Source organism: Callorhinchus milii, unplaced genomic scaffold, assembly GCF_018977255.1.
Source record: "Callorhinchus milii isolate IMCB2004 unplaced genomic scaffold, IMCB_Cmil_1.0 Scaffold3, whole genome shotgun sequence".
Taxonomy (NCBI): Eukaryota; Metazoa; Chordata; class Chondrichthyes; order Chimaeriformes; family Callorhinchidae; genus Callorhinchus; species Callorhinchus milii.
In genome coordinates, this window is record NW_024704744.1 from 93822052 (window position 1) to 93844910 (window position 22859).

At 40.6% G+C, this 22859-nt stretch overlaps 1 protein-coding gene across 5 annotated transcripts in view; it reads right to left on the reverse strand.

Annotated features, from left to right (window-relative positions):
- The window catches only part of clip3 (CAP-GLY domain containing linker protein 3), a 140308-nt gene that overhangs the window by 90631 nt on the left and 26818 nt on the right, over positions 1-22859 (reverse strand). For all 5 annotated transcript variants that reach the window (XM_042332804.1, XM_042332803.1, XM_007896823.2 and 2 more), the window contains exons 6-7: positions 21946-22064; positions 11876-12112 (exon numbers count right to left, since the gene is read on the reverse strand). In XM_042332804.1, coding sequence (XP_042188738.1) covers positions 11876-12112; positions 21946-22064 — 356 coding nt within the window. The remainder of the gene's footprint in view (positions 1-11875; positions 12113-21945; positions 22065-22859) is intronic.

Genomic DNA, 22859 nt, shown 5'->3' on the forward strand with positions numbered 1-22859 from the left:
GAACTGCTCTGCCTTTTATTCTAAAACTCTGGGATTTTGTGGATTCTCTACAATGACATGTAATATTGCTGCCTGTTAACATATAGTAGTCACCAGTTTCATTTTTATCTCGCTAACTTGGCTGAACTAATTATTACAAAAAAACATTTTGATTTGATGATTTATCTAAAATCATGAAAATCTGTGGAATATCATTATCGCCCATAAAATATAGTCAATTCACCTTACACTGTATTCTGTGAAGCGCTTTGAGACGTCTCAAAGACATAAGGCACTATATCAAATGTAGGCCTTATTATTATTTATTATTAGCTTCAATATATTAGCCTCAGGATAAATCCTGTTAATATTTTACTCTATTACAATTTTCAAGACACAATCATTTATATTCATTAACACAAAACTGTTGATTTAATTATTTAGATCGAAAAAGCTCTTTTATTTTTCCAGATGTTTCTGTAAAATGATCATGATCAGTTATTAGCAAAAGATGTAATTGCAAAGTACAGCAATGTTCCATGCCAGTGGACTCTTAAGGATGGAAATATTTCAAGAATAATCCTTGCATTTAATATAGTGCTTTATTACGCCTTTGAGACGTCTCAAAGTGCAGCAGAGAATATGCTGTAAAGTGACTGTATATTTTGTGGGTGAAACGAGGCAGCCAATTGCCCACAGCAGCGTCCCACAAACAGCCGTGGATTGAGTAACCAAATTATTATTATTATTTTATTTTTTTGGAAGGGATTGTTACCCCCAGAAAAGCGAAATTGTGTTTCAGTGGAAGCGGTTAATAGAAAAGGGATTTCCAGAACTGACAAATTGTCAATAGCAAAATTCTTTCTCTTCCACTCAGTTCCTGGCTTCTGCTCACTTCCCTAACTGTGTCCTGATTTCACTCTTAGCTCCCGCTTATTTGTAGCCCCTCATTACCTCAGCCATGTGAGCAGTGAAGTTATGAGCATCCACTGCCAAACATCAACCTCAATGGTAGCCATTGGTCACAAAAATTTATAAGAGTGCTCTTCCCTCTCAATGTCTGGCAGCTCTTCAAAACCAGTCCGCAAAACTGTGCAATAAACAGCTTCTGCGAGTTAGAAATAACAATCATTTTTAAAAATCCCAACATGTCACTAGCAACAGTGGCATCATAAGGTATTGTCTATCCTACTTAAATCTAGATTGCTTTGGCCCACGGGTCATTTTGAGAATACCAATTCACAGTGTGGCGTTAATACACCCACAGCGAAATGATTACAGTCTGCAAGTAAGGCAACATATTGTGGATGACTGGCCAGGTTGTCTGGCTCTTCAATGAGATTTAGAGGTGTAGACACGTCCTCAACCCCGTGAGCAGAAAGGGTTGAGCAGTATTGACTGGAAAAGTTCTGTGAAATGAAGCTGTGTGGTTACCATTATTTGTGAATATTTGACAACTTCTATTGGATTAACATGAAGGTCTTTCTCTTTCACTAAGAGTTCCAACTATAATGTTGCTTCGTACAGTGATTTACATTCCTGAAGCTGGTTCTCAAAAGAGTATAGATCAAAGCTGGACTCCAGTCTCAGACTAGGGCAACAATTACATTGGAGAAGTGACACTGAGCATCTGTATTAAATATGTATGAGAAGCCTCGCACTACAAAATTCATCAGAGTGCAATCCACATGAGGTTCATGAAGGAGCTGCACAGCCGGTAAGATATGCAGTAAGATAGAGTTTACAAAATGCAGAACATTGAAGTGGAAAGGCTGCAACTGTGCTATATTCTTCACCCTAGGATTAAAATAATCCTTGCATTTGATATAGCGCCTTATCACGTCTTTGAGACGCCTCAAAGCGCTTCACAGAATATAATGTATATAGAATATACTGTGGCAGCCAATTATGCACAGCAGTGTCCCACAAACACTCGTAGATTTTACTGTTACGTAAGCAAAGGCTATGGAGTAAAGAAACTTGCCCAAGGTTTCTCCCTGTCTGGGAATCAAATCCAGGTCCTCTCGCTTGCGAGGCGAGTGCTCTAACCACTGAGCTACAGGACTCCACGATTATTTTTGCAAGGGTGATTTTCAAAAATCCTACAGCCAAGCTCTTATGTGATCTCTGCTCGCCAGACCTCCCAATTCTTCCTTGCGCATGCTGCAGACCAACCAGAACTGTACAGCTCATGTCCTCCTGCACTAGGTTTGTGAGCCTAGCACCTCATTCCTCTACAACACTACCAATACAAGAACCAGGAAGTCACTCTGACTCCAGATGAAATCACCCACCTGTTGGTGGGCATTGGTGATGGGTTTCTGCACGTTTCCGACATAGCTTACTTATGAATTGATTCACCCAATGTTATTGCAATTTTAACTTCCCTTTCCAGACCATTAATAATACGTACATTCTGCAGTAAGCCAAATGTTATTCACCCAATGATATATTACAATATAAACTCATTGCCGGGTCTCTAAACAGCAGCAAGCTATCTAAAACTTACCTTTATATGCATCCTTTTAATTACAGTAGATATATACACAAGGAATGTACATTGTTCTCCAGAGATGAGGTAATTGAAGCTTTCTATTATTAAATTGGCAGGCTACATCCAGTTGAATCAGCAGTACATCATGGCAATTTAAACGTAAAACTTGCAGGATACGAAACTTCTGTACAAGGTAGTCATCTGCTGATAGTTCTGTATGAATATTTGTTAAAGGAGAACACTACTGCAGGTGAAAGCAATTTCAAAGCCGCTTTGCATTTCACACATAATGAGGTGGCAAATACAACTGTTAAGATTAAACCGGTATTCTGAAAACCTGGAGGCACCAAATGCAACAGTTGGCCTACAAGCTTTTCGCTGCTAGATTCTGATCCAGTGGAATAATAATAATCCTTGTATTTGATATAGCACCTTTCATGTCAGGAGAATATCTGAAAGTGTCTCAGGATTTACTGTAAAGTGTAGCGTTGGTCTAATTTGTAGAAGAACGTGGCATCCAATTTGCACATTGCAATGTCCCACAAGCGACTGAGAAGTGAAAGACCAATTTTATCTGAGGGATTCTGGCCAGGACACTGGAAAAACTCTGTTATTCGACAAGAGATTGAGCTCATCAAAGGCCATTCATTTATATTGGGATCTTACTGATTAAAGAAACAAGGTCAGTTTGGCTCGGTTGGCAGAATGCTTAATTCTACATCAAATAGTTAACGGTTTTGACAAGTCTCGACACAAGACTGAATTGTTTGGAGGTGCCATCACCTTGGATGAGATATTAAGCCATGTAAGTCCTGCCTACTTTTGCTCGATGTTGAAGATTAAACACACTATTTTGAAGACCAGGAAGTTCTTCCTATGTTTTGTTCAACATTCTTCACTCACTCAAATTAACAGATTAACAAATAAATAACAGATTAATTGGCAAATTATCTCATTGCTGTTGTATAAAACATCACTGGCACAGACTGCCTGCTGAGATTGCTTACAGTTCAAAGTAACTCAATGAGTTGAAACACATATTTTGATGTAGCATAGCATTATATCATCGTTTTGTAGACTGGATTGAGAAAGATCAGCTAAGGTTAAGTTGTAAGTAACTGAATGAATGTAAATTCTTTAAGACCATTAATCCCTTAAGACCATTAATGCCCCTTAATATAGCTCAACCATTTTCAAGTTTGGCACCTGGAGGTATGCAAAACAACTTCAAATTTCTTTCCTGCGTTTAGAAGAGCTTCCTGTGAAATACTGTACTTTGAGAAGTTTTGACCGAGTGATAAGGCACTATATCAAATGAGCTACATTAAATTATTATACTGTATTATAATATAGCAGCTCCTTCGGGCGGCGCTATACAGAAATCCACCCATCTGTGATTTACAACACTCGCGCAGCCCAGGGGAAGTTTCAGGATTCTAGCAAATTTAGAAACTATTAGCACTTAAGTTATATCAAGTTATAAAGTGCTTTGAGATGTCCTCCCGAAAGGTGCTGTATGCACGTGTATCGTATTGCGTTAATTATAATTAAAGGCAAGATATTTCTATCAGAAAAACAGAAGGAAAAATAAAACCTGAACTTTGACATTGACTGAGAAAACGATTTCATCTTCATGCAAATGCAATACGAGCAATGGGAGCCTTCAAGTAGGGTTTGGCTAAGCAAGTGTTACAAAAAAACAAGATGCTTCACCCTTTCAAAGCAAATCCTGCAAATCTGAGCTTAATCTACAGTCAGTCTTTTCATTAGGTGCCAAGTGGCAGATTCGCCAGCTACTAAGCCACAAATGATATTTTTCCAGAAGCATTAGCATGCCATTAGATTTCACTGGAGAGGCTCAATTCCCTGATCAATTTCTCATTCCCTATTCTGAATCTTATTAAAAATCCTGCCCAGAGCAAATATTCAGGAAGGCAAAGCCAACTATGCATCACTTTCTAAAAATACTAAGTGCATATTTCAATTTTAATAAGATTTATACACGGAGCGTTGTGAAGTCGCAGTGCGAGCCTTTGTGGCGTCAAAGCATAAACAAAAAAAAATCCAATTTAATAGTTTTATGAAAAGAATAACTCGATGCAGTATTTATATTGTAAAAGGCTTTTCCCCCCCGAATTCGAAAGAATTATCATACCGTAAGTGATTTTCATGCAGTAAATGATGCCCTGGTTAAACAAAAACTTGGCAAGGGTAAGAAAACTTGAGAATCTACAATTTCACATCATCTACATGAATGCATTGCCCTGTGAGTGTTTTATGGATACAGGCAAGAGCAATAACAGTACTACCTCACCATTAGATGTGATGTTGTCAATTGTGGATGGCAAACCGACCTAGTTGGCAAAACTACCAAAACCTCATCTTTGTGGCTGGCTGGCTGGCAAACATATAACGTGTAGCCCTGAACTTTATTATTCTAAGCAATGTATTTCCAACTTTAACAGGCTACTCTTTCAAACCAGACACTCATTCAAAAATCTGAAAGGCTGGGAAGCTCGTTAAACAGGTACATTTTATTTACAAGGGTTTTGTATTCATCTGAGACAGCGATCGACTGAAAAGTTATGTGCAGATTGAGAAATTACATGCATGACTTGTGTACTAAACTACCGATTTAGAGGTCTTCCGCGCAATGTCCAAAATGGGTTTAATTTTTAACGAATGCAACCAATTATTAGAGGGAAATAAATGACACTAAGGATTAATTATTGTTTCCTTTTCTTTTTTAGGCTTGGTTGTTGTGTTGCCAAACAGAAATTAATCAATCCAACCCAGAGAAAATAAAAGCAGGGAATCTAGAATGTACAGAGAGAAGCCACAACTAACATTAACTATGTCAAGGAAAAAATGAATAAATTGTAGCACATTATCAAATTCCCAAATTCTCAATATACCCAGAAAATCTTTATTCTTAGCACACTATAGTACTGCTAAATAAAGTCAGTAAATACCAGATTACAATAATAATCCTTGCATTTGATATAGCGCCTCATCACTTCTTCGAGACATCTCAAAGTGCTTCACGGAATATACTGTAAAGTGAATTGACTGTATATTTTGTGGGCAAAACGCGGCAGCGAATTGCTCACAGCAGTGTCCCACAAATAGTCATGATTTGAGTGAACAAATTATTATTTTTATTATTCGTTTATTTATTTTGAAGTGATTATTACCCCTGGATTATGCAGTTCTCTTAGGCACATTAGCAGGATCACAGAAAATCTGGGTATTTTAATTCCCCTGATATTAGAAGTCGAGCAATAGAAAAGCGTTTTTACCACTGAGTCTCTATGGAGAAGCCTGGGATGGATCAATTCTTGTTAGCATAATAGTATTGAGCGCTAGCAACAGAATTGTTAAAGGTTTCAGGGCTACATCATCATTGTGTTGCCAATATCGTCATCTAATGCAGTGGTGCAAACGAACTGCCATTCACAATTTATACCTATTTAAGTACGTAATGGAGTAAATGAACTGACCTTGAAATCCGACTGTGGAAGCAATTTAAAATGGCCTTTGTATTATTTGCACAATTTAAAGTTTTTACAATTGAAATTGGATACCCACTTGTGTGACACCTGGAGGGAATGCATTCCACTTCAGAACTATGTATTACAGCACTTTCTCATCATGGCTTCTGTGTCTGAAGCTATGATCTGCCTCATACTATTGTATTCTTACATCACACAGATCGATTTTGTTCTCAAGTTAGTGGGGATAATCAAATCGAAGATTTAGTTCAAATTACAGTACACTGTTTATTTTTTCTTCAGCGCATTTCTGCCCCTGACTGGTATCCGTGAATGCAGTGGGATTTCAGAAAAGGGTGGATTCATTCAAATCTTACTTGGAGACAAAGGGAAGGAACTGAGAAGGCTGCAGTTGGTACTTGGTGCAAAAATAGGCTTACAACCGCAATTATTCCAGGCCTCCAATATCTGACCCTTGTTGACAGGGGATGATGATGATGATGCTGCCCCTTAATGAAGGCTTCATCAAGATGTGAGGTCCTGTAGCACATGGTTAGAGTGCTTGCCTCCAAAGTGAGAGGACCTTAGGCAAGTTTCCATATGTTAAAGAATATGCCTTTAGTCCTTATTTCCTCTACCCACCCCCAGTAATAATAATCCTTGCATTTGATATAGCACCTTATCACGTCTTCGAGACGTCTCAAAGTGCTTCACATAATATACTCTAAAGCAAATTGACTGTAGATTTTGTGGGCGAAACTCAGCAGCCAATTACATCCAGCAAGGTCCCACAAACAGTCGTGGAATGAGTACGATTTGCACCTGAATTTCCTGCTCCATGTAGAAGAGGCTGAAAGGAAGAACAGTATTATCAATTTAACAGGAAAGGGGGCAAGTGCTAACTTTCTCCTACGTTGTTTAATTTTGCCTTTTCGTTTTCTTCCACTCAATTACTATAGCTTGGGAGTTGCACAGCCCTGCAGCTTGGTGTGAATTCTTTGACAATTTGTTTCTTCCCATCTCTTGCATCCTCTGCTCCATTTGACACACTGCTTAAGCTATTAGAATTGCTCTCAAGTTACTGTATGCCCGAGGAGATCTCCGCTCTATCAGATCTATTTGTAACCACCAAAAAGCTTCTCATTTTACAGGCGGTTGGCCCAAAACATACCATGCACAGCATTTTAAAAACTAAGTGATATGTATTAAGTACTGCATCTATCTTCCCCTTGTTGCAAAATAAAACTATTAATATTTTATTTAAGCATTAAAATAAAACTTACTGGTGTTAAAGTCAGACCACTACCTTCTAAATGGAATAATATATTGCATACATTGCATAAGGCTTTGTCCCAGTGCGCTTTAACCAAAAAAACTTATCTCATTTTGGAAGTGACATGCGTGAACCATTTGAAGTATTCTCATTTTTAAAAGAAACCTAGGATGTGATTTTCTCCTGAATTGCTGGCAGCGAATGAGAGTGCAAGTGCTGAAAATACAGATTGTGTTTCAGTACACAGATAACTTACAAGTGCACACTACACAGTGGGAGTAAGCCATAATTTTTTTTACTGCCGGCAATTCCACTTTGGTTGTGATTATCCCTCCACATTAAATGTTCAAGTTGGAATCGCTTCCTGCTGTCTTCCTTTGTCAAATCTTGGCTTCTTGAACAGGACCGATATATTTTTCACAACTCTTCTACAGGGTTTAACTTAAATTGGAAGAATTAAGGAGCCTGATTAGAGAGAGTTCTTCCCCAAATTTAAATGTTACTGAGGGGTTAAATCAGTTTTCGAGAACCAAATACCTCTGAACATAAATCATACCTACTGATTATTTCCACTGTGCCTACAAAAAAAAGAGCTCAGGCACACTGAAGTCACTTGTCGCCTGTAAAATACAGTATTTTTAGATTATTGTGGAGATAAATTATCTGTAAATACATAAATAGCATATACCATCATCTCCCAAGATTGCCATTTGTTGCACATTTGCAGTGATTAACACAACATTAAATGGTACAGTTGTTCCTCCCAAGTCAAATAAAATCAATTTCCTGCTAAAAGATATAACCTCAGCTATAAAGGAAGGAAACTGAAAAATGCCGCATGCATATCTCTAGACATTGACTGCAGGAATGGCTGGCACAAAGAATGCGTACATGGGCAGGTAATTCAATGCTGCACAAACCAAATGTTGGACAGCCATAAACAAACATAAGAGAACTGTGTTCCTTTGATCTCTTTCCAATATCAACAGAATACACTTTATTAGAGTTCTGTTGGACTAAACTTCTCAATAGAGCTTTCAGAATCTTACCTCAACATTATCCTGACCTTTTTATTGTACCAGTGCCAAATCTCAGTATAATAATAATCCTTCCGTTTGATATAACGCCTTATCACAACTTTGAGGCATCTCAAAGCTTCACAGAATATACCTCAAAGTGTATAGACTGTATATCTTGTGGGCGAAACGCAGCAGCCAATTGCACACAGCAGTGTCCCACAAACAGTGATGGATTGAGTGACCAAATTCTTATTATTATTTTTTGAAGGGATTATTACCCCTGGAAATCAATCCGCCAATCGACTAACAACCGGGTTCCTACTTACTGCAAGATAAACAGAGGCATGTGGAGTAAGGAATCTTGCCTAAAGTTTCGCCCTGCCCGGGAATTAAACCCAGGTCCTCTCGCTTGCGAGATGAGCGCTCTAACCACTAAGCTACAGGACATGGTAGATTTTTGATATGTCCAAATGGCAATTTTCACCATAGTGAAGGGTGCTTTGATTTATTCCCCCATTTAGACAGCCAAGCATTCTACATTTTTTCCCTTGCATTTGATATAGCGCCTTTCACATCGGGATGACAGGATTTACTGTAAAGTGCAATGATTATGTATTGTATGCGAAGGGAAACCTCTGACTGTCCCATCCTGATTTGCAAATAAATCCTGTGAATTCTTTATTAAACTACATCAGCTTGATAAAGCCATCATGCGCAGGAAGAAAACAAAATGTGTCGCCTACTCAAAGAAAACGAAATTAGCTTCATCCAGTTGAGTGAGTTCATGTCACCTAAAGTATAGACAAAGCAACAAATCATTTCCAACTGAGAAATTCTGAGTAGGCTTCCTAACAGCCCAATGTCTAAAAGTACCACCTGCTGTTGCGCCAGATCAATATAAACCAAGAATGTCCCAATCTCTGGTCTGGGCATAAGTAAACTGAACTCAGCTGAGATAGTTTTGGAAGAGCTAGTTAGCATCAAGGATTAAGGCATTGACAATAAAATGATCTTCATTAACAACCCCGGAGTCCTATAGATTAGTGGTTAGAGCACTATGCGAGAGGACCTGAGTGTGATTCCTGGCAGGGCGATGCATTGGGCAAGTTCCCTTACTCCACACGCCTCTGTTTACCTAACAGTAAGTAGGAACCCGGCTGTTAAGTCGATTGATGGATCGCTTTTCCTTGGATAATAATTCCTTTTTAAAAAAAAATGATCACTCAATCCATCACTGTTTGTGGGACATTGCTGTTTGCAGTTGGCTGCTGTGTTTCGCCCATAAAATATACAGTCATAATTATTATTATTAAGGTGATGACAGTAAAATGTTCTTCATTAAGTGACACTTTCTGCAAAGTAAGAAGACGAGATTGGGTTTGGCTCTGGCCCTCCCCTCCCTGCCAATGAAGTGACTGGCTGATGTTTGCCATTTAGCGTCATTTTTGAAAAATGGCAACTTAAGTGATTGAACCAGAGATTTTTAAAGTCCTTGTAGAACTGTATCCCAGTGAGTTGCCATATAGAAGAGCAGTAGCAGAAATGGCCACTGATATTCCAAACAAACTTACTCTCCACTATTTTTGGTTTTAAAAAGTCCTCTTTAAAGGTTGTAAATTGCTCCACGGTCTGGTGCTCGCCTATCCCTGAGACCTCCTTCAACCCAACCAGCCCAGCCTCTCACTTCACTCAGCAAGCCTGCTCGATGGCCCCCGCCCTCTCTGCACACCATTGGCGGGTGGGCTTTCAGACATTCTGCCCCCACTTTGTGGAACTCCATCCTGAGTCCCTCCAACTTGCTCCCTCCCTCCCTTTCAAGTACATCTGAAAATGTATCTCTTTGACCACACTTTCACTACCCCAACCCCTGCAGCTCCCATCCCCAGTTCGGATGCCCATTCTGCACTGTTAATGTGCTTTTCTCAACAAGAAAAGGTGCGCTTTATAAATGTAAATTATATTTAGGGCTTCTGATTGGGGAATGGGGAGTTATTAGAGTGTTTATAAATCGGGAGGTTTCACTTGCCTGTACATACAGAACAGAGAGAGGGGTCCTCACACATGATCAGTGCCTCTCCCTCCTCTTACAAATGTTTCACCAGAAGCACCTTCACACGTGGAGGAAAGGGAAAGGTGGAGAGCAACGGACGGACAGTTAGCACACCCGGACACTGCCAAGAGCCAGCGAGACAGAGAAAACCTCACCTTTCAGTTGAGTAACTTTCCGGTTACTTACGGTGCTTTCCAGTATTTATTGGATAAACACTAATTTCATGTTTTTTGTATGGGGATGTTTTATCAGGATTTATCATTTAAAGGGTTTAAGCGCTCCGAGATTTCTGCTACCACTCCCGATGTGAAGGGCGCTATATAAATACAAGTTGTTGTTAAAACCGAAAATCAGAAACCCTAAGTGTATTGTATATTTTCAGAAATTACATTTTATCCACAGATCATTCCATTCATCCATATATAAATATGGCAATGATTATCATTATTATCAATACCAAACATTTTAGCTACACACCAGAATTTCTGCTTTTGTTATGTTGGAGGGTTTCACTATTCTCTTATTCGCAAATGCCCTTGGATCTGACGATACGATTTTGCTGAAAGCTGAGAACAGGTACATAAAATGGAGAAGCATTTTTTTCCAAAAAAACATTTTCTTTTAAGCTGGTGATAGGAGCTTGTACCCTGCCCCAAGAGATTTGATCAAACGTACCTGGGAGAAAGTCGGAGTCTGCTCCAATGTTCAGATACTAACACACACTCAGTGTCATTCATCAGACTATATATGTGGAATACTTAAATGCCTCCAGGTCAGCCTCTTACATCAGATATAAAGCATTAAAGAAAACACATATATACTGATCCACTTAGCAGAATCTTTGCCAGTGTGGAACCTCCCATCTAGTCACTGTATGAGGCAAAGTCCACATACTAAAATTTATTGTGGAACATGTAAGAAAGCTGCAATGTTTAAGAATTTGTGAACTTAGCCACTTTGCTCCACGAGTCAAGTGACTTTCGGTGTCCTCTTCGACCCATACTAAGCTGATCCACCCAGAAGCATTATGAAGCCTATGGATATTTGTGCAATATATATTTACAAAAACTTGTACAATGAGGACACAAGCAACAAGGCAACTACGGTACTGCAGCTATTGGCAATGTCAACAGATGCTAAAAAAAATTCAAACATGTTGCCACAAGGAGGATTCAATTTGATCAGCAATTTTTATTTATCATTTAGAAATTTGGATTGTAATTGTTTTAAATTTCTTTTTATTCACATTTTAGTTACAAATTGTTCATTTATTGTAACAATATTGTCCAAAATGCATGCTTCTTTGGTTTCTTTTGATCAATGACTTGCATCAAATTTAACTTATATACTGTAAGCAAGATATTACAGTGGTTATGAGATACAAAGACAGACGGACAGGCGGGAGTGAGTGCTGGTAGTAGAGAATCCTTACGAGTCTCACTTGAACAAGTCACCAAAAGCACACTGACATATTAGAAGCTTCAACTATTACTACTGTTCTCACAACAAAAGAACACAATAAGTACACAACAGAGGATTAAGCCATCCTTGCGCTTACGCATTATTTACCTTTTGCCCTGCAATCATCACTCTCTCTCCCAGCTTGAGCCCCAGTGACATCAGTAGTGCCTTCCCTGAGATGTGATCATAGTTTGTCAACAGGGCCATCGATATGTCGCACTCCAGAGGTAATTCATCCAAAAGCAGCTGCTTCAGTTCTTTAGCAACTGCAGCCGCATCTGCCATCTCTAGTGGCATATCCAGTGGATCAGGAACAATATCAGCCGGCAACTGCCCTTTGTCGTTCTGTCAAGAGAAGAGCCCGGGATTATGAATATTTGCTGCTATAAAATCTTGTGCGAGTTTTCCTTTTGAGTACTGAATTCCCTTTACAAGCCTGAAAATCACAGGCACAGTCTCTGAGCTTGAATTCATAAGAACAAAAGTGAAGCCAGGGATTGGAAAAGGCCATTTGGCTCAGTCACCCCAGTTCAACTATTTTTAGAGAAATCTTATGGGTCCCACTTGAACAAGTCAACAAAAGCACACTTTGACATATTGATAGCTTCAACTATTACTATACTGAATACTTGCTCGATCTCTAGATGAGTCACTAGCTAATGTTCTTTTACACTTAAAATATAAGTGATTCATTTAATCCTGACAGTAGTCCCTACAATAAGGAGTTGCAGGCAGGGCTGTGCATCAGAAATTCGATTCCCAGGCAGGGCGAAACGTTGGCCAAGTTTGCTTACTCCACACGCCTCTTGTTTACCTAGCAGTAAGTAGGAGCCTGGGTGTTAGTTGATTGGCAGATCGTTTTTCTGGGGGTAATAATCCCTTAAAAAAAAAAAATTTGGTCACTCAATCCACGACTGGTTGTGGGACACAGTTGTGCACAACTGGCTGCCAAGTTTCGCCCACAAGATATTCAGTCAATAGACTTTACAGTATATTCTATGAAGCGCTTTGAGCCGTATCAAATGCAAGGATGATTATTAAACATAAAGCATTCCCATCTAGAGATTATGAAAAGGTTTTGCTAGTTACTAATATCAATTTGTGTAGACAGCTTTGCCTCTTCTGAAGACCTGTCTTATTTTGGGTTCTGAAACCACTACAATGACATAGGTCAGAAGTGCAGCCCAAGGGTTTACCCAAGAGTAAGCTAGGTGACAGATCTCAACACTGGAGAATTAACCCTCATGCGATTTTAAGTGCCGACTTTGAATAAGGAAGGGAGACAGGCAAAATGAGCAACTATGAAAGTAAAGTAATGAGGACGAGCAACAGTGATCAAAGGAAAAGAACTGCAGGAAAGAATAAGGGAGGGGAGAAGAGAGAAAAATCAACAAAATGGACGAGAACAAGCAAGTGTAGAAAAAAAGAGAAAAATGTGAAAGACAAAGAGGGAGAAGAAAAAAAAATCGTTGGGCAGCATCATGGCCATGAGGAGGTTGCCCATGAAACAGCCTTATCAGTTCCAAAGCACTTGCTATAAACCTGGATTATCATCCACACATTTTAATTGCAAACTTTAATGGATTGCTGCTTTAAAAAATTGATATTCTAAACACTGAACTGTTCTTCGCTTAAGTCAAGTACTTAGATTGTTTTCTAATGAAAGAAAATTAGATTCTACAATGCATTTTGTGCAGCACATGCTGTGCAGTGGAATACGCTTAACCTTTAGCTGGCTGAAAACCAACCTGAATACAGTAGCATTCGGAGTATAGCAGATTCGGGGCTAATTAAACCATTCCCATTCTCCTCGTTTACACAAATGTTAATCCAACTTTTATTTCTGCTGTGTGATCCAAAGACCTTCAAACCAGCTCAGCAACAAAGATGCACAAGATCAACTACTCAATTGCCTCAGCATCTGTGCAGTTGATCTTATGCATCTTTGTATTGTAGAATCTAATTTTCTCACCATACTTCAGTAATATTGTACTGTTGGGAATAGAATGGCAGAAACACCACCGTCGATAGCTTGTGTTTCAAAGGAGTATGACTGTATTTACAATGCAACTTATTTAGAAACCATTAGAAACCTAAAATGTAATATGTAATGTAATTAATACTTTTTTTTCAAAAAAATGCGGGAGAAGGTTAAAAGGTCTGTCATCCAGACCAGAATAAAGCTCGTTCAGTTGCCGCTCAGTGCTGAGCTAGTTGGTCATTTTCAGTCATGGTAGCTGTTTGGGTGAGGCAAGCAAATCCTTTGTGCCCCTGGGCTAAAGAGAATCAGCCTGTATTCCTGCTTCTGCTGGTTACCCAGTGAATCCTGACAGAAAGTGCAGATATGGGTTAGCAGAAGATTTGTTGTAGCTGTACTTCACAGTTGGAGAGGCAGCCAACATACTGTCACACCAAAAAAACACAATTTGTAAATAGCATTGAAGGGCCCGATGAACCACAAGCCTGGGATGAGTCAGAAGATAAGAATTTAAGAATTGGATCAAAAGGTTGTTATGGTGTTGGATAAATATGCTGTTAGAAATGGGAAAGTTCCAAGAACAAGTTGGGATCAAATAGGCTATGGGAATGATGGTATCTCAGCTGTTAAGACAATCGAAATGTCATGGCAAGAAAATAATGCAATAAAGAAAATAAAAAAGAGGAAAATAAGTCAAGAATGCATAGATGGATACGAGGTTAGAGGCACTGTGTCACAGGACAGTGAGATGCATTTCATATCCACGGTTCGATTATTCAATACAATTGCTAGTTTAAACTGTACTTATGTGAGAGAAGCACCAAGTAGAGGTCAAATGCTTCTCCACATCAGAGGGAGAGGTATCATCTGAGCTCTCACGCTCCTACTGAACAAATCAAGAGCGAATGAGCAGTGGTCTAAGAACTCATGGGTGGAGTAAAGGAAACCTGAGAATGCCAGGGAAAAATTATATTTTACAAAAGGACTTTAAAAAAGGGAGTTTCACATATTTCATCCATCCCCATTCTTCCATGAATTGTGACTGGTTGTATAATTTAATGCAACATGTTGCTTGATGTCATTTAAAATTAATTAAAACAACTTAATGAGACCGGAGCTGGAGTTTTTGCCCAGTGTCTTTAACAGAATACTGCTCACAGAAAGCTTACACGGTGCAGAGGTAAAAAAAAACACAACCCTTTCTGTAGAGAGGCTTAGCTACATGGTGCAGTTTTATGATTCACCCTCAGCTTACAAATGAGGCACCTTAACCTTTGGGTATTAAATTTGTTCTGCAGCTTAGTGGACCACAAATTCATTTTACTCATAACCCATAAGAGATGTGCAATAGAGATTTGTTTTCCCCTGTTATTTTTCGTTTTCAACTTCTCCTTTCTTTACACTTGCTGCAGGTGAACCCAACTTCATGACTGAATGAAAAGAAAACATGATCCAGCTTGCAGGTTGTTTTCGTTACACTGAGAGCACAAATTTCACCGAGCACAGTATTGGTGTCTTATGTCAATCGCGACTGCTTCCATCCATTTAATGGAGAGTTATTTACTGCAATCGCAGTCCAAAGTAAAAAGCTTTTTCCATGCTACATAGACAGTGAGGCACAAAAGTTCCATCGGGCTAGTATAGGGAACCACAGTATAATGTGGTCACTGGGATCCAGATAATTCGTGACAAGGGAGCTAATCAACTGCCTCCAGGCAGCAATTTTGCGTTGAAGCCAGAGCTCAGCCAAGATATATTTACTGCTCACACTATTCTCTCAATGTACAATCTAATCTATTAGAGTGAGTAGGTTAGGATGACTAATCCAGCAATGCGCAATGTAACCTTGTTGACAAGATGGAAGCCATCCTCCTTGGCTCCCGTCAATGTCTTCTCATTTGCAGGTCCAACTTCCTTAACCTGCCACCCTATCCCTCAGACTCACTGAACCTGCACACAACCTAAGCATCAGGTTCAATGGCCACATTTCCTACCTACCCCAAATCGGATCCCTGACTACCTCCTCGGCTTTCCTCCACCTCCGCCACATTGCCTGCCTCCTACCATACCTAACACCTACTGCAGCTGAAACAATTATTCCTGCTTTTATCACCTCCTACTCCAAATTATCAAATGATCTCCTTGCCGATCTCCCCAGTTCTAACCCACAAAATCCAACTGATCCTAAACTTCACTGCCCATATTCTCAACCTTACCAAACTCCACAATGCCATCACTTCAGTCGTTGCCAGAGTCACTGGCTCTCTTTTTCAGAACTTGATTGATTTCAAGGACCTCATACTTTCATACAAATCAATCTGTAACCTAACACCACCCTACCTCTCTGACCTGTTTACCCTCCACACCTCTATCTGCCCCCTTCTTTTAGCTCCTGCCTTCTATATGTCCTTCATCCACTCTGCTCCACCTTCAGGGGCCGTGCTTTTAACCACTACACACTGAAATTCTCTGCTTGAATCCCTTCGCCTTGCCCGCTTCTTGCTCATCTTCAGATTGTATCTGAAGACCTTTCTCTTTGTCCGTGCCTATGGTCATCTCCCCTCTCTCCCTGGATCGATATCATGCTTTGCCACTGTTAAGCACTCCGAAGCACTACCCAAATGAAGGGTGGTATATAAATGCAAGCTGCTGTTCTTGTAACCTACTAATCTGATGGGTTACTAAAAATGGTTAGACCAGTTTTAGACTAGCAATTTTGAGGGGTACGAGGGCTGAGCTAAGTGCCGTAGAATGGAAAGCATTACTCAAGGATAAATCAGTTGTATATAACTGGATATTGTTTAAAATACTTGACAGAGATTAGAGGACAAGCACACACTGAAATGTAGCAGTATATTAAACAGAAATGGATCAACAAAAAAATAAAGTTACGATCATTGAAAAAAAAAGGTAATTTACAAAGCTTGTTTGGGGAAATGAGTGGGCGACCACTGGGCTGAATACAAGACTATACAGAAAGAATGATTGGAGAGCCACGAAAGAACTGGAGTCTATTCTGTCATGGCTCAAAAGCAACCCATAACAATCCAAAATTCTTCAAGAATCATAACAAGAGGTTCGTCAGAGGAAAAATTACAGCCTTAAAGCACTCAGGGGTTGAAAAAAAGAATGCACAAGAGATAGAAAAGGACTAGTCCCTGGAGGCTTTTTATACCATGTTCCTCCAACATCCATCAAACATTGTTTGGGTTACAAAACTTTATCGTTAGTATGAGATTCCAGAATGAGGATCAAGGATAAATAACAAATAACAAATCACCCGGGGATAACAATAATAATAAACATTGGATTTGATATAGCGCCTTATCACGTCTTTGGGACGTCTCAAAGCGCTTCACAGAATATACTGTGAACCAACAAGATTACATTTGTATAGCGCCTTTCACGTCGGGAGGACGTCCCAAGGCGCTGGACAGTGTACAGCATTTCAACAACATCTTGGATTTATATAGCGCCCTCCACGCAGGACGGCGTCTCAGAGCGCTTCACAGTAACGGATCCCGGGGCCGAGCCAGGGGGAGGGGGAGGAAAGTGATCAAAGGCGCAGTTGAAAAGAAAGGTCTTCAGCCGAGACCTGAAAGTGGGAAGGGAGGGGGCGAGGCGAAGGGAGTGAGGAAGGGAGTTCCAGAGCCTCGGGGCATAGTGGCTGTAGGCACGACCGCCGATAGTGGAGTGAAGGATTTGGGGGACAAGGAGGAGGCCAGACCCGGAGGAACAAAGGCAACGGGCACTGTTGTGAGGAGAGAAGTCAGAGAGATAGGGAGGTGCAGAGGAGTGGAGGGATTTGAAGACAAGGGTGAGGATCTTGAAGTCGATCCTCTCTGGGACAGGCAGCCAGTGCAGTCTGGCAAGGACTGGGGTAATCGGGGAGCGGAGTTTGGTCCGGGTAAGAATGCGGGCGGCAGAGTTTAGTATGACCTGGATTTTATGAATGGCGGTGGAGGGGAGACCGGCGAGGAGGGCGTTTGAATAGTCCAGCCGAGAGGTGACAAAGGCAAAGGTAACAAATTTTAGACCCGAGCTCGGGTCAGGGAGGGAGAAGGGAGGGGAAGGGTAAAATGAATTGACTGTACATTTTGTGAGCGTAACGCAGCAGCCAATTGCACACAGCAGCGTCCCACAAGTAGTCGTGGGTTGAGTGGTCAAATTATTTTTTTGTTTGTTTGTTTCGAAGTAATTATTATCCCCGGAAAAGCGATCCGCCATCAACTGACAACCAGGTTCCTACTTACTGCTAGGTGAACAGAGGTGTGTGGAGTAAAGAAACTTGCCCAACATTTCGCCCTGCCCAGGAATCAAACCCACTGATAAACTGTACTTCAGGGGATTATCCAGAGAAACAAGGCAGGACTGACGGCACTGACAAAAATGATGAAGAAGACAATCTTTGAAACGTCCCAACGACGTGATAAGGCACTATATCAAATGCAAAGATTATTATTATTATTAATCACCACTGGCAAAGTTCCAACAGACTGAAAGCAAGGAAAGGAGGTTGCCATATTCAGGAAAGTTGTTAGAGCCATACCTTGTAACTACAGACACAATAGCATGATCTCAATTGGAGAAAATATTTTTTATACAGGTTTTAAAACTAATGGAACAGAGATGTAAAATTCCACAAGTTTGAGGTGTGTGTGTGGGGTGGGGGGGGAGGGAGGGGGTGGAAGCGGGGAGAAGATCAGTTAGATTGAAATTAAAAAAAAGCACAAGAGATGTTTAGATGAAATCCGTTTGGCCTATTGCCACGACTGTTTGTGGGACACTGCTGTGCGCAATTGGCTGCTGTGTTTCGCCCACGAAATACAGTTAATTCACTTTACAGTATGTTCTGTGAAGCGCTTTGAGACGTCTCGAAGACATGATAAGGCGCTACATCAAATGCAAGGATTATTAAGGCTCGATTACGGGAACTCCCTCATCGGCCTTCCCAACTCTTCCCTTCACAAGCTGCAGATTATCCGTGACCCCATCACTCCCACCCTCACCCGACTCCACTGGCTCCCCATCCTCCAGAGGATCGAGTTCAAGATCCTCATCCTCACCCTTAATGCCATCCATGGCCTTGCCCCCTCCTACCTCTCTGACCTGCTGACTCCCTACCAACGTGCCTACTCCCTCCGTTCAGTGGGCTCCAGTCTGCTCCATCTCTCCCGCCCGACCATTGGTGGCCGGGCTTTCAGCCTCTCTGTCCCCATACTCTGGAACTCCATCCCACGGTCGCTTTGCCTCGCTTCACCCTTGCCTCCTTCAAGGCCGGTCTCAAGACCCTTCTCTTCGACCGTGCTTTTGGTCTCCCTCCCACCTCTCTGCCTTCCCTCACCACTACCCCACCCTCCCCCATGCTTGGGCCCTGACTGTTCAGCGCTTTGGGACATCCTCCCGACGTGAAAGGCGCTCTATAAATGTCATTTTGTTGTTGTTGTATTTGATCTCATCCTTCCAGAATGCCTACCTTAATTACCCTTACCATCCTCCCATCACAGAATCAAGCTGTTTACTTTCTCAATCCCATTTAAAAACTTGTACTTTTCTATAAAGTCTTCTCTTTATAATAATATAATAATACAATAATAATAAAATAATAATTCTTCTCTTTATAGATATCTTCGAATATCTCAATGCAGACCACTGCCACTAAGATCTGTGTAGTGAACTGAATCCTAAAGTAATCAAGAACGGTATATTTTTTTTAAGGAACTAACTGTTTTAGCTTTTCCAAGCTCATCGAGGACCTCCAGTGACACAAACCTGGTATTGTAACAATAATAATCCTTGCATTTGATACGGCGCCTTATCACGTTGTCGAGACGTCTCAAAGCGCTTCACAGAATATACTGTAAAGTGAATTGACTGTATATTTTGTGGGTGAAATGAGGCAGCCAATTGCGCACAGCGGCGTCCCACAAACAGTCGTGAATTGAGGGATCATTACCCCCGGAAAAGCGATTCGCCAATCGACTAACACCCAGGTTCCTACTTACTGTTAGCTAAGCAGAGGCGTGTGGAGTAAGGAAATGTCGCCTAAAGTTTCGCCCTGCCTGGGAATCAAACCCAGGTCCTCTCGCTTGCAAGGCGACCATCGACTGAGCATTACACCACAAAGTATGAATGTTTTGAATTAGTGCAATCAAAATTTCTGACTCAAGTACGGAAGTATACCTCAAGCATTTTATCATTTGTACTCTGAAGCAGGTTAATTCTAAGCATACCTTTTATATGCAAATATAATGAGCATCTATACAGGAATTATTATTTCTCAGCGGATTCCCAGTGAAGAACAAGGAATCAGTAGTATTTAGGGCAACATCTCAAAGTATGTAACGGATCGTTTCTATTATGTGTAGGTACTAAGACTATAGGCAAATGGTTATGTGAATTGGCATCAGTTTGCTTCAGTTGTGATAGCACTCTCGAATCTATGTTAGACTTTTGAGGGCTCAAGCACCACATTCAATGACTGTAGTCTTCATTTCAGACTTTCTGAATATACAGTCAATACACTTTACAGCACACCCTGTGAAGCACTTTGAGACATTTCAAAGACGTGATAAGGAGCTATATCAAATGCAAGGATTATTATTACTACCAAACTAACCGTCTTTGCCCTAAAAGTCAGAGCTCTGAGCTTCACTACTCTTTCTGATAATCTGTTTCAGCTGTCAATTAGTTTGTGTCTGTAATATAATCCATGTCTGACACTCTAGTGCAGTAACAAGGGAGAGGACGTTAAAGATCCCATGGTTTTATTTTGAAAACAAGCAGGGAGTCTTTGCCAATATTGTTTAACTCTCAACTGTTTGTTTGACCCTCAACTGTCCTTTCTACCCAATATGCATGCCATAACCCTCTCCCTTCCCCCACCTCTGCAACATTGCCCGGCTCTGCCTCAGCCTCACCGCTCAGGCCGCGAAAACCCTCATCCACGCATTCATCACATCTACACAGATCCACAAATATACAGTCAATTCACTTTACAGTGTGTTCTGTGAAGCGCTTTGGGACGTCCTCCCGACGTGAAAAGCGCTATATCAAATGCAAGGATTATTATTATTATCTAGGCTCGACTCCACCAACTCCCTCGTTGTCGGCCTTCGCAACTCTTCCCTTCCCAAGCTGCAGATCGCTCAGAACTCTGCAGCTCGTGTCCTCTCATCTCCACCCTTGCCTAGCTCCACTGGCTCCAATTACCATTTACTGAGTTATCACTTTTTGCCGAAGCCAGGAAGGCCTCGTATAAGATAAAAGGTAAAAAATCCGCCTCAGTGCAAGTCTGGGTTAGGAAATACATACGCAATAGGCTCGTACTGCTCAATATGGTTCTGGGCTGAAGGAATAGATGATGCAGTGTGTTGGGACTCATTTAAAATCAAGCCCAGATGTAGGCAATGATAATGTCCTCATTGAGGATTTCTAGGAAACTGAGTTGTAACAGCTATGACAAAGGCAGACAGGAGTTAGCACATGGCTGTTCTCAATTCATTTAACGCAAATTTTACAATTATGTTCAGAGAGAGATAAAAACAACAGAAATGTAATTAAGAATAGAATTTTTCGTTTTGGTCGTTTTGGAAATAATCCTTCAATTTCTTAATCCGTAAAAAATGATCGGCTACCTGCCATCAGAAAAACTGGGAACAGTGACAGAGACACAAAGCGCTGAACTTGAGACTCCTTTCTGTACAGAATTGGTTTATTTCTGCTCTCCAGATAACTTTCCTAATTTCATGTAAAAAATTATTTTGTAGGTGTTCATCCACAAAATACAGTCACTCCACAATACACTAATCCTGTAAAGTGCTTTGATATGGCCTGATGTGAAAGGTGATATCAAATGCAATAATTATTATTAGTTAAAGATGTACATAACTCACAAAGACCTCACACATTTGTAACCCTGTACCTTCGCAGAGTTTCAAACAGCTTCAGCCTAAATTTACACTTGTTTTATCACGTTGTGTATCTAATATATTTTTAATTAGCCATCTAGTTTCAAATTCAAATTCTGACTACAACTTGTAAGTATAACATTTTAAGTCAGAGGCATTTTATTCAGAGGTCAAAGCTTGCAGATTGGTGAATAGTGCGACAAAGAAAACTAAATGGAAGATAAATCCTAGGCGGTTTAAAGAGGAGTTTCTTTGAACAGCAGAAAACAATTTCACGCTGGGTTTCTTACCTTAAAGACAGGATTGGCTCCGTGTTCTAATAAAGATTTCACAGCTGACAAACAGAGGTTTGATGCTGCAATGTGCAGGGAAGTTCCAAAGCTGAAATCACTGCAGGTAGCATCCACCTCTGTAAACAGGAAAAGAATAGACGCAATTTCTGAAATTAATTATCAATGTATGAGTTTTTGTCAGATGTCGCACTCCAAAGTAGAAGACACAAGTTTCGTATTCAGTTCTGTTGGATCACTGATAGTCCATGAAATTACATTTAGCAGTTCCAAATGAAGGAAAATTTGAGACTTTCTGATATTAGGGTTACATTTATGAAGCGCAATTTGTGATTATTACATGCTTTCAATGGAAAGTACAGTAAACCTCACACAAGTCATATCAGTTGGGTCCATATATTTAATATGACTTAGGCAAAGTACTCCTACTTACTGCTAGGTAAACAGAGGTGTGTGGAGTAAGGAAACTTGCCCAACGTTTCGCCCGAACCCAGGTCCTCTCGCTTGTGAGGCGAGTGCTCTAACCACTAACCTACAGGACTCCACAGTACTGCACAGATATGCAGTACTGCACAGTACCACAAGGTAATAATTCAGTCTGTGGCTTCAAATCAAATTTTGAAGCAATGGCCCTTTTTCATTTCAGGATTTGCCTTGCAAAACTGGAGAATCTGGTATTTCTGATACTTCCTTGTGACTAATTTGTGTTTAGTTGGGGAACCTGCATTACCTGATGCCATGATGGCTGGTCAAAACCTCTTCTTCTGTACTTGTTCACTGTTCTGTACTGCACATGGGGTCCTTCGCTATAACAGCCGGTAAGTGCACTTGACAGGTCGGGACTTAGGCTCTCATGATCGTCTCACATGGAGCATTATGTATCTGCTTCAAGACCGGTAAGTCCGCATGCGATG